Here is a 17,106-nt window from a genome sequence, read left to right on the forward strand (position 1 = left end):
ATATGACCTGTGGGTAAATCTGTCCATACATCCAGCAGTGCTTGTGTCAATGGTCCTGTACTCTTTGCCAGAACAGATGAGGGAGAAATGTGACTGTGCAGTACAGCACAGATCTTTAAGGCCGCATGTGATATACAGTATATGTCCTGGATGGAAGGGAGATGTGTATCACAATATTCTGTGTCACCCTCGCCTCCCTCTGTAGTTGTTTGTGGCCCTCAGCTGAGCAGGTGATTTACTTGGATGTCATGAGGCCAGTGAGGATAGACTCCACAGAGCACTTAATGAATTTGGTGAACATACATGGTAATATCCAACTTTTTCTCAGACATATGAGAAAGTACAATAATTGCATTTCAGGATATACTTTGCTTACTTCAAGTCTGCTTCAAGTCACTCGTTACAGTAATTGAGAAAATGTAACACTGCTTACCCTCTCCACGGCATCTTCTCTGATATAGGTAAGAACGTGGTCAGCCTTGTGCTTCTGGAAATCTATGACCAGCTACCTGGTTTTACTGACATCAATATACAGACTGTCATCTGTGCAACACTGCTTTACAGGCATGTCTATTCTCTCTATGTTGGTGATCAGTCACATGCCAGCAGTGCCACCATAAAATGTAACAATAGAGTTGAAGTGTGGGGTCAGTGTGGAGGAAGTAGTGTTTCCTAATTTGAACATGCTAGGGTCTGCCAATTAGGAAGTCCAAAATGTAGTTGTAGTTGGGCTGAATGGCTTGTTATTGTCCAGGCTGTTCTAATGATAGTTCTGTTCTTGTCATTTAGCACTACTATGACGGTATATTTTGCATTCAGATGTCTCCAGGAATAACAAAGGGTATTCAGGAAAATTTTTAGTATGATAATGTTGCAAAAGAATATAAATGTAAGAACAGGATTAAGAATGGATAAACTTGTCTTCCATTTGTTTAGTAATACTGTATATTATTCTGTCATGATGTTCACAGATAAAGTCAGTGTGTTTGGACTGGTTTGCTAGCTGCAGGATTATGTTTTGCTTTCTTCTGGTTAGTACGTACATATAAAGTTTATTTAAAAGGTGTTTTGTGATGGAGTTAACTCTGAAAGAGAATATACCCTACCATACCATTTACAAAGCCTGCTTAATACTTTGCAGTGCTGTGGGAAGCTGGAGCAGCGTGCTAATCCATCACTGGTGAAAGAGAATATATAAAGGTAAACTGACAGTGACATTTCACATAGCCTACTGTGTACCTGAGATTGCAGATTTGCTAGAAAAACAAACTGGGAGTAATCACTTTTCGAGACAATAAACAATGTAATTAATAAAGAAAATGTGATCATAGCCGTTCCAAGGCTGAGCCCTGTTGAATTTGAGAAGATTGCACATTTTTCAAATGTTTAGCTTTGTTTGAATTAAACACCAGAAACCACGTCCTGCTCGTCCAGTCCGACGCTTCTTTGTGTTAGGATATAGAGAATTGGATAATGACTATTAGACTGTACACCTTAAAAATGACACCTTAATTACTGTGGAATGTATTTGCTTAGTCACGCTGCCTCAGCTTTTGTTTTTTCCAGCTCGCCACACCCCGGCTCTTCCCGATATCTCAACTGAACAGTGGAACGAGAATAATGCCACTATCACACTAGCCGAAACACTCGTCAGCTAATACAGCAAACTATACTTAGATGAATATTATAGAAATGTATTGACGATTGAGCATTTCAAATTAGCGAACGGCGGAAATTGGTTTGTTTTCTAATCGAACGATCTGCCATGAAGGGAGGACGACATTCTCCTCCAACAGCCGGGTTGTTGAGGCAGCCAGCTTCAGTTTGCGCTGAAAGCCCACCTTCCCTCACGCTAATTGGTCAAGTCTTTGTTTTAGAATAGCTGCTATTTGCTACATGTTTACCAGACTGACATTTTGAAATCCCCCTCTGTGGGCGTCGCTATAAATACAGGATTCTTAGCAACTGTTTCACTATCAGCTGGAGAGAGACGAGTTCTTGCTTCAACAGTGTTTGAACGGAACCCATCTGTCCGAAGCTTTTTTTTTCTTTCACGCTCCAATTTAGTCTTTTTGACTTTGTTTTTTCATCTCGATCGCAAAGTAAATCATCGAAATGGCATCCCAAATCCGCCAGAATTACCACAGCGACTGTGAGGCCGCCATCAATCGCATGATCAATATGGAGTTGACTGCGTATTACACCTACCTGTCCATGGTGAGTTGACCTCTGATCTTTGTTCACAGAGTCCTAAAATTCTTGCCGTTTTTTCTTTCCTGGAATGGTGATACTAGGAGAAATGTGGAAGAACGAGGTCATGTATTTCGTTTGCGCAGTGTGTAGTAGTTGGTGTATTGCAGCCATATACTGTAACAAACGAATTATAATTAACGAATGTGCTGTCTGATCCGATTCTAGTTTAAATAGACTTGTTAAATGCAAGTTGTTTACCTGCAGTACGACGAGTTCGGTTTAGTCTCGTCCAGTGCCGTCGTCTCGTCTGAAGTACAATGGCGCCCCAGACCACCCCAACAGCTTCTAGTTTAGCTATGAGCTACATATTGGTGAAGCCCTAAGTGTTTTTGTCCCTTTCATCTGTCTTAGGCTCACTATTTCAAGCGTGACGATGTGGCCCTGAAAGGCTTTGCCGACTTCTTCAAGGAGCAGAGTGAAGAGGAACAAGAACATGCCAACAAATTCATGGAGTTCCAGAACAAGCGGGGCGGCCGCATCTTCCTCCAGGATATTAAGGTTAGTGGGGAAGTTTGAATCCTTTTAGTCATAGTCGGGTGGGTGGTGGTGTTGGAGGGTTGTGGTGTGTGTGTGTGTGTGGGTTTTGATTTAAAAAAACTTCGAAAGGCAAGTTCTCTCAACAGCTTTGCTTCTTTTAGAAACCTGAAAAAGATGAATGGGGCTCTGGTCTGGAAGCCATGCAGGCCGCCCTGAAGCTGGAGAAAAGCGTCAACCAGGCCCTGCTGGATCTGCATAACATCGCATCAACCCATGTAGACTCTCATGTAAGTGTGTGGTGTGGATGTTTGTTTTTTAGTACAGCTGAAAACGTATTCAACTTTTAGTGCCGCCCCTCGCACTCCACTTTTGAGAACTGTATATTCTATTAAACAGGGTCAGTTTTATAAAGCAAATGGTCATTAACCCTTTAATTTTTGAATAGTCTGTTTTAAAATGGCATGTTTTTAGATGTTCATGTTCTTCCTCTTATGTTGTAATATTTCACTCGTTACAGCTGTGCGACTTCTTGGAGACTCACTACTTGAATGAACAGGTTGAAGCTATTAAGAAGCTGGGTGACCACATCACCAACTTGACCAAGACTGGAGCCAGTAACGGCGGGCTTGCAGAGTACTTGTTTGACAAGCTTACTCTGAAGGAGAGCAGCTAAACCAACTTGCACCGTAAACTAATCATGGTGATGGCTTGGCCTCGTAAAGCAATGTACAAGTCTAAGGCCTAAATAAAAGTTGAGCATTATTTTGTGTGTGGATTGGATTTTTATAAATTTGGGGGGCAGGAATAGCCTTCAGTCTTTTCAGTGGTTAGAAATAAGGCACAGTCCAAGTGTGTGCAGTAATTAAGATCTCCATCCTTCCTCAAAGAGTAGATACTGTAAACAACAACAACATTTATTTATATAGCACATTTTCATACAAAAGTAGCTCAAAGTGCTTTACATAATAAACCTGTGTGGTCCTCATGTAACCCTTTTTCTCTTCTGCCTGAACTGTGGAACTTGGTACAATACTGCACAAAGTGGCTTCAGTTACTAAAGGTTTAACGGTGTATTGCTTATGTCAAGATTTTGTACACCTGTGGTTTGAGTGTCTAACAGGGCTATGGTGGATGGAGGTTTGTGCTGGTTCCTTTACTTAGCAGCGTGTCCCGGAATATAGTGGGAAGGTTAGTAGAACCAGGTTAACACCGTGGCTCTCTTGTTTGGGATCAGGATTGAGAAGTCAGAAATGGAGAAAGACACAGGTGGAATTTTTCAAAAGCAAAAGTGGGTTTTTACAGGAGCATGGTAAATGCCCCAATGAAATAGTGAATTTGTAAGTCCCAAAATGAAAAGTTGCAAGTGTGTGTATACAAAAATGTCAGTCTCTTCTTAAAGAACTGGGAAGAAACAAGTTTACGGGGAATAGTATATACAAAGGCACTGCACCATCACTAAAACAATATTACTAGGAGGTGTGTGTGTGTGTGTGTGTGTATATATATATATATATATATATATATATATATATATATATATATATATAGTGTGTGTGTGTGTGTAAAAGCTGCTGTTGCTATACTAAAAGAGGCTGCTTGTACTTTCCACACCGAGTCTAAAGACAACCCCTGGAGGCACCAAGTGTGTCTAATACTCGGGGAAGAAATGTTCAGCCAATCCTTCAACAGGGCCGTTCTCTTCCACCTATAGCGGCTCCAACGCTGCACTCAACCCCTGCAAGGCTTGTACTAAATAGGTGGTGGCGGCTTGAGTGCAGCCGGGCGTGCTCGCTTCGGATACGTTTTGTGAAAGTTTCTTTTTGGGGGACCCCCTTCTGAAACCAAGGCATGCACAAAGTTTAAACACCCCGAACCTTTCTCTTTGCTAACGGCAGGTGGCCAAAAAGACGCTCTATTTGCTGACGGGGTACGTGCAGCGTCCTCTAGCAGGCATGACCTGGAGGCGCTCCCTACCTGTCGCCGGGGTCCCGCTTCGTGCACCTACTGAAGCCAAAGTTAAAATGCGAAAGCGATACCCCACGCTTTAACGATTTAAACCGGTAAATGCTTTTAACTTTATTTCCTGCAAGTTGTCTTTACACAATTCTTAGACTTTTTTTCCTTTAAAATGGTAATGTCTAGTAGGCGGATTACCACAACCAGTAGCTCTATCTTGAGCGGCAGCTTCCTATAATTCATTATAAGGGTGATGTTTGAACTTAATACGGGATTGTTCAGACATAAATTTTATTAGTGTTTGAAATGCCCTGTAGACATAATACAATTTTTTTCCGTTTACTCTTTGGCATACAGCTCAACGATTATATGTGTGGTGTATGCAGTTTATAAAATAACTGCATATTTGTGTGTCATGGTGTGGTGTAACCATCATGCATGCATATCATAAAAAGTATAATCTTAAATCGGTATGGTAATTATAGGAGTCTCCATTGGACTTAAACGACTTGAGCTAATGCAAACTGATAAGCTGCAAATGGAGTCTCTGTTAACAGAGACGCCCTTGTGAGAATCCAGTGTCAGATCTCTCTCAACACTGAGGAAGATACCTGATTCAATAGGACTGTGAAGCAACAGGTACAGCTGTTTATCTGTAAGAATATTTGATTTTTCAAAGCGTTTAGCATAAAAATGCTGGATGCATTGAACATAGAAGACTTTTAACCGAAGTGAGCGGTTCCGTCTGTAGTGGGATATAGATAGAAGTACTGTATCATCCATCATAAATGAATCATGTACATGTAGGCAACAGTCAACCTCCAGAAAGAAAACTGAGAGTGGTGGATCTCCTGTGCAGTCCTGGGGTACTACTGTAGGTGCAAGTTTTGATTCTAACCAGTTTCATTATTTAGCATTTTTTGTTTTTAGAAAGGTGCTCTAGTATGAGGTTTACACTTAGGATTGCTACTTGCATATTTTTCTCACCTTAGCTTTACACCCTTAATTTTCTTTTACCATTTTATCTAATTCACCTTTTTCTATGGAGTTTGTTCCCTTGTTATACTGATAATCATCCAACACCATGCACACACACCTAAATGGCACTGAATGTAGTGTTGAATTGTGTGCTTATATTGGTGGCTCAACTGCATTTGTTCTTCCCACAGCATTTGCTTTTAATCTTGTTTGCATTAAGCAAGCTGTTTTTCAGCGTATGCCTTTTTGTGTCAATCCACAAATCATAAAATGGGTTGGTTAAATTTGTTGGAATGGTACAAGAATTTGTGTGTGTTGAATTGAGTTGTGTTATTAAGCATGTGCAGCTATGGCAAAAAAAGTGAGTTTCTTTAAATGAAAATATTTTAAGCCATATGTTTCAGAATGCAAAGTAGTAGAAGGAAAAGTCTAGCAAATGAAATAATTAGATCTATTAAACGTAAGATTGACTAATTGATTTCTGAACCTTTTTTGAATTAAAACCTGCAGTCATGGGGGTACCCCAGGACAGAACTTGAGAAGCACCACTCAAGTGGGCAGAAATTCTCTATTCCTATTCACCTTAACATTATCAAGAATTATTGGGCACTTGGAACAAAAACTAGAGAAATGTTAATTAAACCAGAATGTCAATAAAAATAACAAACTGGTCTCAGACCAAGAGAGTGAATGCAATGAAACTGAGCTTTCATAGGAGCCTACCATACCAGAACAAGCACATAATGTACAGATGATGGGATAGGAAATTCTGGGATTGTCACAGTAAATGTGAACACTTTCTTTGAGCCAGGTTCTTCTGCTTGGAGAAACTAATAAGTGGCAGGAAGCTATTTTCACAGAAGGCAACACGGTATGCACTTCCCTGTTATTTGTTCTCATCATCGCACCCCCAACCAGGCACTATGCAACTTGCACGCAAGGAGTGCCAGCACTTCTTTGGACCAAATGAACTAATTATGTGGCAGAGATGTTACAGAAAGAAAATTAAGGGTAGCCAAGGTTGATAATAGTAATGGTTCAGATCATTCAACAAATTTTATAGCGACCACTACAAGATTCCCCAGACTTTGGCATCTTCCTCATTCTTAGACACCAATAGGCAAGTACCAAGTATGGACCAGGGCAAATGAGTAGACCAGTGCAATCTTTAAAAAACAATTGCAGTTTATTTAAAACAGGAGGGAAAAAAAGTGCAAAACAGTTCAGTCAAATAAATAGTTCAATAGATACTCGACTAAAATGATGCCATAAAAGAAACCTTTGTCTTTGGGGTTCAAATAAATAGATTTGATATATTAAAATTCCAAAGCAGAGAGGTAAAACCTTTTGTGTTCCTGCTCTTCTGTCTTGTCTGTACTATAAGAGTCTGCAATGACACAGTCTGCCGCATCCCCTGTCTAACACACAAACTTGAACTTGCGAATGCCTGTAGCTCCAAGGACACCTTGCCTTTCTGTTGATGTCACGCCATGCTTTTCCTACAATGCAGCCTGCCACATCCTGATCCAAGCTGCACCACAACGGCTTCTGCATGTCCGAGGGTATCTTGCCCATCTACCTATGGTGCCACATCTTGAGCCTCTTTCCTCCAACAAGCTCTGTTGGCTCCCCCTCATCTCCTCTGCTTCTCTGCTCAGTTGATTAGAGCACAGTCTCTTCAAGGAGCCTTTGCAGCACTCAGTCTGGCTCTTAAACAAATAGTCAACCAAGCTAAATCCTTCTCCTTCCACCTCTGCTAGCACTCAGTTTTTCTCTCATAAACAAAACATCACCCCCTCTCCTGCACTAACCCACTCCCTTTTTATATACAGCTTGACCTGCAGCCAGCGTCATTGCCACTTGATGAAAAATAATCAAATTAGACCAGTGTACACTTTCACATGTGCTCCATGCACAGGCATAAGACAGGTTGTGGTAAAATCAATAAAGCCAATTTAGTAAATTAAAAATAAATGAATGCATTAAAAAAATTATAATTATAAAATAACAGTCTTGATCCACTGTACTAATTCCCTTCATAATTTTGAATACTTCAGCCATGTCTCCTCTTAATCTCCTTTTGCTTAATCTGAAAAAAGTTAAACTCCATTAAACTTCCCTTATAACGCATCCCCTGTAGCCCTGGAATCAGCCTGGTCACACTTCTCTGAACTTTTTCTAGCACTGCTGTGTCTTTTTTGTAGTCTAGAGACCAATAACTGAAAATAGTACTTCAAGTGTAGCCTAACTAGTGAGCTCTAAAGCTTGAGCATAACCTCCTTTTGACATGAATACTATATAACTTAACATTCTGCTAACCAATCCTAATGGCTTTTGAACAACGTTTGACTCTGATTGGAGAAGGTATTGTGCCAGAAATGTCTGGACCTTCAAGCTCTCATGATAAATAAAGCCTTTAAGAAAGTCACAATTGTACTCTGACTTACCCCTTTTTGCTCTTGCTCATGATGTGGATTCTCTTGCCAAGCTTCTGTCTTTCAGGAAACCACAGCCTGTGCTGGAAACCAGCTGCCAGGAATCCCTGAGACTTTGTTTGAGGACAAGGACATCATTCAGCTTTGCTAAGTCTTGGCTGCCAGAGTAGGAATGCACTCTGTTTGGAAAAGCAACTGTCAAATATGCTCTTTTGGTCTGTTCAAAGTTTCCTCTCCCTTTCCCATACTAGTGCTAAGTTTAAAATAAAATTGATAATGTAAGCATCAAAGGAGTCTTGACTAAAGTGTTTTGAGTACCAAACAACCCTGTATAGCAACTGAGCAATAATAAATTCTTAAATAATAGTGGTACTGCAATTCAAAACTGTGAATGAGAGAAAATCATCTCTGAACTTAAATGGAATCCAGTGCAGAAATCTAAAAACTGGAATCACACGTTTGTTCCTCTCTGTTCTAGTTATGATCCCTGGTACCATTTTTAGAGGTGACTTCAGTAGTGAGTGAATGAGAGAACCAGACTGACAAAGTATTTCATTAGTCAGATCTGCACAGAACAGATGAAATTAACTTGCATTTTTTTACACTTAATTTTCTAGTTTTCTGAGAAAGTACAGCATACTATGCAAATGTGACAAGTGAATGTTAGACTTTTGTGTTAAAATTCACACCAGATTTTATCTCAAACCTAGTCTCACCATCAATCTGAACAGAAAGAGGAAGTGAAGACTGTTTATAGTATTGGCTCAAATACATGGGCTTACTGTAAATCTAAAAATATGAAATGAAAAGGAAGCACCAGCTTGTAGGCGACTGTCCCAGTTCTTCTGACAACAGTCTTCTTCTTCTTTCGGCTGCTCCCGTTACGGGTTGCCACAGCGGATCATCTCCTTCCATATGTTTCTGTCCTCTGCATCTTGTTCTGTTACACCCATCACCTGCATGCCTTCTCTCACCACATCCATAACCCTTCGCTTAGGCCTTCCTCTTTTTCTCTTCCCTGGCAGCTCTATACTTAGCATCCTTCTCCCAATATACCCAGCATCTCCCCTCTGCACATGTCCAAACCAACGCAATCTTGCCTCTCTGACTTTGTCTCCCAACCGTCCAACTTGAGCTGACCCTCTAATGCAGCATTTCTCAACCTTTAAGTATTTGTGACTCGAGTTTTCATAACAGTTTTAATCACGCCCCCCTAACTGTTTTTGAAAAGTATATGCATATTTTATTATACCTACTTAACTTTTATTGATATAAAACCAAAACGAAATTTATTGTTCTAATATCAGAACGTACTTTAAGTTAATTTGTTTTGATTTCAACAGATGTTTTTTTCATATTTTTGATTCTTGTTTTCTTTTTTTCACATCTTCGCGCCCCTCTAGGGGGGCCCGCCCCACAAGTTAAGAACCACTGCTCTAATGTACTAATTTCTAATCCTATCCATCCTGGTCACACCCAGTGTAAATCTGAGCATCTTTAACTCTGCTCCCTCCAGCTCTGTCTCCTGCTTTCTGGTCAGTGCCACCACCTTCAACCCATATAACATAGCTGGTTTCACTACCCTCCTGCAGACCTTCCCTTTCACTCTTGCTGATACCCGTCTGTCACAAATTACTCCTGACACTCTTCTCCACCCATTCCACCCTGCCAGTATTCTCTTCTTCACCTCTCTTCCACAATCCCCATTACTCTGTACTGTTGATCCCAAGTATTTAAACTCATTCACCTTTACCAACTCTACTCCCTACATCCTCACCATTCCACTGACCTCCCTCTCATTTACACACATGTATTCTGTCTTGTTCTTACTGACCTTCATTCCTCTCCTCTCTAGAGCATATCTCCACCTCTCCAGGGTCTCGGCAACCTGCTCCCTACTATCGCTACAGATCACAATGTCATCAGCAAACACCATAGTCCACGGGGACTCCTGTCTAATCTCGTCTGTCAACCTGTTCATCACAATTGCAAATAAGAAAGGACTCAGAGCTGATCCCTGATGTAATCCCACCTCCACGTTGAATGCATCCGTTGCTCCTACCGCAGACCTCACCACTGTCACACTTGACTCGTACATATCCTGTCCTGTACAACTCTTACGTACTTCTTTGCCACTCCCGACTTCCTCATACAATACCACAGCTCCTCTCGAGGCACCCTGTCATATGCTTTCTCCAGGCTCCTCGCTTGTGAGTACATTTCCATCTTTATCCTTTATCGCCCTAACCTGCTGCACATCTTTCCCAGCTCAGTCCCTCTGTCTAGCCAATTAGTACAGGTCCTTTTCTCCCTCCTTAGTGTCCAACCTCTCATACAACTCATCATACGCCTTTTCTTTAGCCTTCACCACCTCTCTCTTCACCTTGCGCCTTATCTCCTTGTACTCTTGTCTACTTTCTGCATCTCTCTGACTATCCCACTTCCTCTTTGCAATCCTCTTCCTCTGTATACTCTCCTGTATTTCCTCATTCCACCACCAGGTTTCCTTTTCCTCCTTTCTCATTCCATATGTCACGCCAAGCACCCTTCTTAGTGTCACCCTTACTACATCTGTTGTACTTTCCCAGCTGTCTGGTAACTCTTCACTGCCACCCAGTGCCTGTTTCACCTCCCCCTTAAACTCAACCTTGCAGTCTTCTTTTTTCAACTTCCACCATTTGATCCTTGGCTCTGCCTCACTCTCTTCCTCTTCTTGATCACCAATGTCATCCTACAGACCACGATCCTACGTTGCTTAACTACACTTTCCCCTGCCACCACTTTGCAGTCTTCAATCTCCTTCAGATCAACTCTTCTGCATAGGATGTAATCTACCTGTGTGCATCTTCCTTTACTCTTGTACATAACCCTATGTTCCTCTCTCTTCTTAAAATACTTATTCACCACAGCCATGTCCATCTTTTTCACAAAATCCACTATCCTCTGACCTTCTTCATTCCTGTCCTTGACACCATACCTACCCATCACCTCCTCGTCTCCACTGTTCCTTTCACCAACATGCCCATTGAAATCTGCTCCAATCACCACTTTCTGTCCCTTGGGAACACTGTTCATCACTTCATCCAACTTCTTTCTCACCCATTGCACACCCAACTTGCGGTGCATATGCACTAACAACATTCATCATCACACCTCCAATTTCCAGCTTCATAATCATTACTCTGCCTGACACTCTTTTCACCTCCAAAACACTCTTGACATACTGTTCCTTCAGAATAACTCCTACCTCATTTTTCCTCCCATCCACACCATGAAAATTATCAACCTACAGAGAACTGAATTCTCCTCCCAGATCTGGACCAGGGCATCACTGAGCTCCTAGACGGTCTGATGTGCAACCTGGCAGTGTCGGATGGAGTGAAACATAATGTCCAAGAGGTGGCCAGTTAATGGTATCAATTCCTTCATCCTGCAGGAACTGCCTGCATACTCTCGCCACATGAGGCCGGGCATTGTTGTGCACCAGGAAGAACCCAGGACCCACTGCATCAGCACAGGGTCTGACAATGGGTCCAAGGATTTCATTGCAATACCTAATGGCAGTCAAGTTGCCGTTGTCTCCCCAAACCATCACTGACCCACCACCAGACCAGTCATGCTGAATGATTTTACAGGCAGCATAACATTCTCCATGGCTTCTCCAGACCCTTTCACGTCTGTCATATGTGCTCAGGGTGAACCTGCTCTCATCTGTGAAAAGCACAGGGCATCAGTGGTGGACCTGCCAATTCTGCTATTTTATGCCAAATGCCAATCAAGCTCCACGGTGCCAGGCTGTGAGCACAGGGCCCACTAGAGGACATCAGGCTCCCAGGCCACCCTCAAGAAGTCTTTTTCTGATTGTTTGGTCAGAGACATTCACACCAGTGGCCTGCTGGAGATCATCCCATTCCTCTTTGCCCAAAGTCATCCCATTCCTCTTTGCCCAAAGGAGCAGACACCGGTCCTGCTGATGGGTTAAGGACCTTCTATGGCCCTGTCCAGCTCTCCTAGAGTAACTGCCTGTCTCCTGGAATCTCCTTCATGCCCTTGAGACTGTGCTGGGAAACATAGCAAACTTCCGGCAATGGCACATATTGATGTGCCATCCTGGAGAAGCTGAACTACATGTGCAACCTCTGTAGGGTCCAGTCATCGCCTCATGCTACCAGTAGTGAGTGACACTGATGATAGCCAAATGCAAAACTAGTGAAAAAACAGTCAGAAAAGATGAGGATGGAAAAATGTCAGTGGCCTTCGCCTGTTAAATCATTCCTGTTCTGGGGGTTGTTTCATTGTTTCCCCTCTAGTGCACTGTTTGTTAATTTCATTAACACCAAAGCAGCTGAATCTGATTAACAACCCCCTCTGCTACTTAAGTGAAGAGTATCCAAAGTGTAATTAATGTATTTTTCACAGTGCTTATTGTCCCTTCGTGTTTGTCCATTAACTTCAAATGCTACCTTAAAATTAGATTCAATTTACTACTTCTTTTACTGCAGAAAAAAATACCAAAATCTCTAAATAAATTGTGGACCTCTCTGCCCAATATTATTGAACTAGGCTCACCCGCCTTTTAAGGTGACCGACTTTTAAGTTGACCACTTAAGGCAATTCAATATGTAGATCAATTTGATATTTTCTACAAACTCATTAATTTGGTTATATTGCATTTGAGCGGTATTACTTTAATACTCGTAGTTTCTGTTATTTTTGTGATGAAATTTAAACTTTTTTCTATATTGAGGTCACCCTTTTGAACCCCCCTGATATTTACTACGCGGTGAGGCATTTGTACTCCACCAACATTAATTATTTCCAGAGACATAATTTTGTCTATTTTTCCAGCGCATCGCGCACAAAAGCAAGGGAAAATGGGAACACAAGAACTCTGCTCACATCATGTCGCATGATGCAAGCTGCAAGTCTGTGATAAGCGGAATACCGCTACGCTTTCCACTCACGGGACAGAAGGACTATCCCGACTGCTTTTATATAGTAAGAAAGAAGAAGAAGATAACGCACAGTCTGGAGTAGAAAATCATCTTTATCTGGAAAACGAAACTACAAATCCCATCGCATTGCAAAATGGATGGGGCATGTGTGAAACTCCACGCCTGCGTAGCACTCACGGGACGGAAGGACAATCCCGACCGCTTTTATATAGAAGGATTAGTGAAACCATGCAATCAAATGATTTTTCTAATAAAAATTTCCATGTGTTCCTCAGAAGACAGTAAGTCCTCAAGGGCGAGGAATTAAACACATTTGTAAAAATTGTCGAACACTATTGTGAAGGTGGACGATCTGTGATAAACTCCATAGATATTGCTTCCTTTGGCCATGTAGGTGTGGGAATGTGATGAGATGTATGTGGCAATGTGCAATTTTAAATTGATCATTTTTTTGGGGTGCTCTGGCTTAAGAGTTGTGTGGGTGTGTCTGCTAGTGTGACAGAACAGTTCTTTGGGGTGATCGGCTGATCGTGCATTCAAGTACAGACATGCGCAGTTCTGTTGTTTGCCTCATTGGGGCTCCAGGGTCTGTCATCAGCACATCTGCATCCTTACCTGTATATAAAAGGAATCTGGGCAGAGAGACATGAGGACTGGAATAGAACGAAGGTTAAAATGGAAGTGGAGGCACAATCATGGCAGAGCTGGTGCCATAGAGGGAATGCAGAGAGTCAAGAATGGAATGACCCTGAAAAGAATGTATGTACAGTGCTTGTGGGGTTGTGTCGCTTCATGCTGAGCAATTCAGGGGAGCAGGGGTGACCAGGCCCTCTGAGGGCCTAGGAATGGTGGCAAGAGAAGTAGAGCAGGGCTGGTGGGGCATGAGTCTATGAGAGGCTTGCATTGTTTGTTTGTAGAAGACAGTTTTCTGCAAGAATCTTAACCTTGTATTTATTGGATCGATTTACTGAACTTTTTAACCTCCACATACACATCAATTTTATGGATTATTTATTTATTATTGAAAAGCACTTCACTCTGGTTATTTGCAGAACAAAACAGTGTCCAAATAAAAATACACCAACTTTTGACTGTGTGTGTCCTCATTTGCTCGGCTCATCCTCGGTTTTGTTAGTGTCAGTTCCGGGTTCAAACTGCAAAGGAGTGTGGAGCTAGCCCGGACCATGACAGGGAATGGTTGAAAATATCCAGTAGGAACGTCCTGCTACTAACCTGTGTAAAAGGTGCTATATAGCGCCCGACCCGGCACAGACCACGCAGAGGCACGTGTACAAAACACACAGGCTTTATTCTTTTTCTTCACCCGTGGGCGCACGTCTTCCCCGTGACCCACAGGCAATACACAGTCCCAAAGCACAAAACACAAACTATAACCAACCCTTTCTGGCACCACCACTCCTCCCAGGCAACCTCGTCCTCTTCCTCCCGATTCTGGCCAAGAATGAAGGGAGGTTGGCCCACTTTATAGCCCACCCGGAAGTGCTCCAGGTGCCTGACCAGCTGGTCTTAATTGCACCTCCGGGTGGGGCTGGTAAGTCGTCCAATGTGGCGGCTGGCTCTCCGCAGCACCCCCTAGCGCCACCCCATCTCCCAACGGGCTGTGGTGGACTCCATGTCCCATGGAGCCACGGGGAGACTGAGGAAGGACCCAGGACAGGGGGCTGCCCCAGGCACCCCAGGGGAGGCATTGCACTGTCCATGGTGGTTCCCCCGGGACGTATGCAGCAGAGGCGTCCCGGACGGGCATGGGACCCGGCTGTCCGTAACACCTGATAAGCCATTATATAATCCCATACTTCAACAAATACTTTTTCACACTAGAAATAGCATTGCAGTAATTCATATGTTTCGGTAATACCTTGATGATCAAAAAATGAAGACAAACAAGCCTAACTTAAAACCTCCTCGCACAAAAAGCTTTCATATGTGCATTTTGTCATCTGTATTAGAATTGCTTTGAACAGTCCAGATACAGCTTGGGAAAAATTTGCCATTGATATTGCAGGGCCATTTCAAAATGCTTCACTTGACTGCTGCTATGCATTAACACTTATTGGCCACTTCTATAAATTGCCAGAATATCTTTTGCATTTGCTAGAACCATTAAAATATCCTTCTGCACAGCTTTCAGTAGGGAAGGGAATTGGTAGTAAATTGTAACTGTCAATGAGTCTCTGTTGGTTTCTGCTGAATCTGAAGCATTTCTTATTAATAGGGACATCAAACACTCTCTCAGTTCTGTTTACTATCCACAAGCCAATGATGAGATAAAGCATCTTAGCAGAGTGATAAAAGAAAGTTTGTAAACTGTAAATATTTTTGAAATGACTTGAAAGCTGTTTATGATTAATTTTTTACATATAATTTGTGCCATCACACCTGCAGTAACTCAGAAGTCACCTGCTAAACGTTTACATGGTGGCTCAGTTATTGCTAAATTAATGATAGGGACCTGCTTCCAACTGTGCCTTCTCAGCAGCATACTACTGTAACACAGCATGTTCAACGGAAACAAGACAAAAAAGCCCCCCCACATACAGATCTGCTTTGTAGAGCAACACTACCTACATGTACATGTGTATACAAAGGGACTATTGTAAGATTAGTTAGTTCTTATCAGGTAATCACTCAAAAAGGCCCCATCACATAGTTTTTGTCAGATATGAACGTCTGGAATGCAGTTCACCTCACCCCAGCTACACCTGTTCATGCAGGTTTGACATTATCACCACCTCCAGTGGAAGCATACAGTATATGCCAATCCATCCTTTACAGTTCCTCTTCCTAATGCTGCATCTGGTCAAATATCTTCCAGAACAAAGAGCACAACAACCTCCTGTGTGGTAAAGTAACTATGTTAAGAAAAAGAAGTTTCGGAGCAAATTGAAAGTATAACTTACATTTTACATGCATAGGTAGGATGGCAATAGTTGAAATACTTTAAGTTATGTAAAGTTCTAATCTATGCTGGGGAAACAGATTACAGTTTTCACAGTTGTCAAAAAATGTATTTATGTGTATATTTGTGCATGTAAACAATGCTATATCACTGTTATGCAGAATATCTTTAAGTGTTTACCTTTTTCTGTGAGAGAGGTATATGGAGCATGGTGGTATAGCAGAAAGAGGAAATAAGAAAAAGAAGAAAGAGTGTGGGAGATAAACAAATCTGTTGAGTTCAGTCAGTTCAGTTTCAGGGCTAGTTTCCAGAATAACTTGGGTTGGCCATTTTACTCCAAATTCCTCTTCTCCGCTGATTTCTATCATGCACTTCAGCCTCTGTAAGCTGCATTTTCTTCATACCTCTTCTCCCCTCATCAGTCCAATATTACTTCATCCTACCTCTAGGCCTCTTACCATCCACCAATAGATCAAAACTTTGCTTCACCAAGTTGTTGTCATCATCCTTTCACATCACATGCCCATACCACCTAAGGTAGCGCCTTTGCAAGATGATTCTTACAGGTTCAACATTCACTCTTACTGTGTACATCTACATTCTTCAATCTATTTTTCAGGGACACATCACACATCCATTTTATTGCACACATCTAATTTCCTTCTAACTTCCTTAGATGCTTCTCAGATTTTAATGCCTAATTCTCACTATCATACAGAATACAGGTACACACACAAGTGGAATAAATTCTCTTTTTCCTTTTTAATTAAGTCACCTAAGATTTTGGTATTGGTTGTAGTTCTCTAAAAATGTGCCAAATGCACTACAATCTGATGGTTGCTACTAAATCTGCCCCACCAGTAGAGCCTAGCATATCTCCAAGGTCACAAAACTTATCGACCCACTCAATTTATGTAACCCCTTAATTCACAAAGACTGCTGTATCACTGACTGTCTGTGTGGTTCCACCACTGCATCTTCTGCACTTGGAGGAGATTCTGACCTTTGTCAGCTTTCCCTTTATGTTGCTGTTCTTTCAGTGAACCCATTTCTCACATTCTGTGCACTTGATTGAACTTGAACTTTCACCTTGGCCACATACACTGCATGACCACCCTCCAGACTCTTTTAC

The 17,106-nt window shown here is 41.9% G+C and overlaps 1 protein-coding gene across 1 annotated transcript; it reads left to right on the top strand.

Annotated features, from left to right (window-relative positions):
• The first annotated feature begins 1,958 nt into the window (after nucleotides 1-1,958).
• Nucleotides 1,959-3,492, top strand: LOC120542427 (ferritin, middle subunit-like). The gene is made up of 4 exons (XM_039774907.1): nucleotides 1,959-2,217; nucleotides 2,605-2,751; nucleotides 2,892-3,017; nucleotides 3,248-3,492. The coding sequence occupies exons 1-4, from the start codon at nucleotides 2,116-2,118 to the stop codon at nucleotides 3,401-3,403; spliced, it is 531 nt and encodes a 176-aa protein (XP_039630841.1). The 5' UTR covers nucleotides 1,959-2,115; the 3' UTR covers nucleotides 3,404-3,492.
• The last annotated feature ends 13,614 nt before the right edge of the window (nucleotides 3,493-17,106 follow it).

The sequence above is a fragment of the Polypterus senegalus genome, chromosome 13 (genome assembly GCF_016835505.1).
Source record: "Polypterus senegalus isolate Bchr_013 chromosome 13, ASM1683550v1, whole genome shotgun sequence".
NCBI classification, from domain to species: Eukaryota; Metazoa; Chordata; class Cladistia; order Polypteriformes; family Polypteridae; genus Polypterus; species Polypterus senegalus.

Coding starts and splice junctions, on each gene's coding strand:
- LOC120542427 (XM_039774907.1), top strand. CDS start 2,116: ATGGCATCCCAAATCCGCCAGAATTACCACAGCGACTGTGAGGCCGCC. Junction 2,218..2,604: donor ATTACACCTACCTGTCCATG/GTGAGTTGACCT, acceptor CATCTGTCTTAG/GCTCACTATTTCAAGCGTGA. Junction 3,018..3,247: donor CAACCCATGTAGACTCTCAT/GTAAGTGTGTGG, acceptor CACTCGTTACAG/CTGTGCGACTTCTTGGAGAC.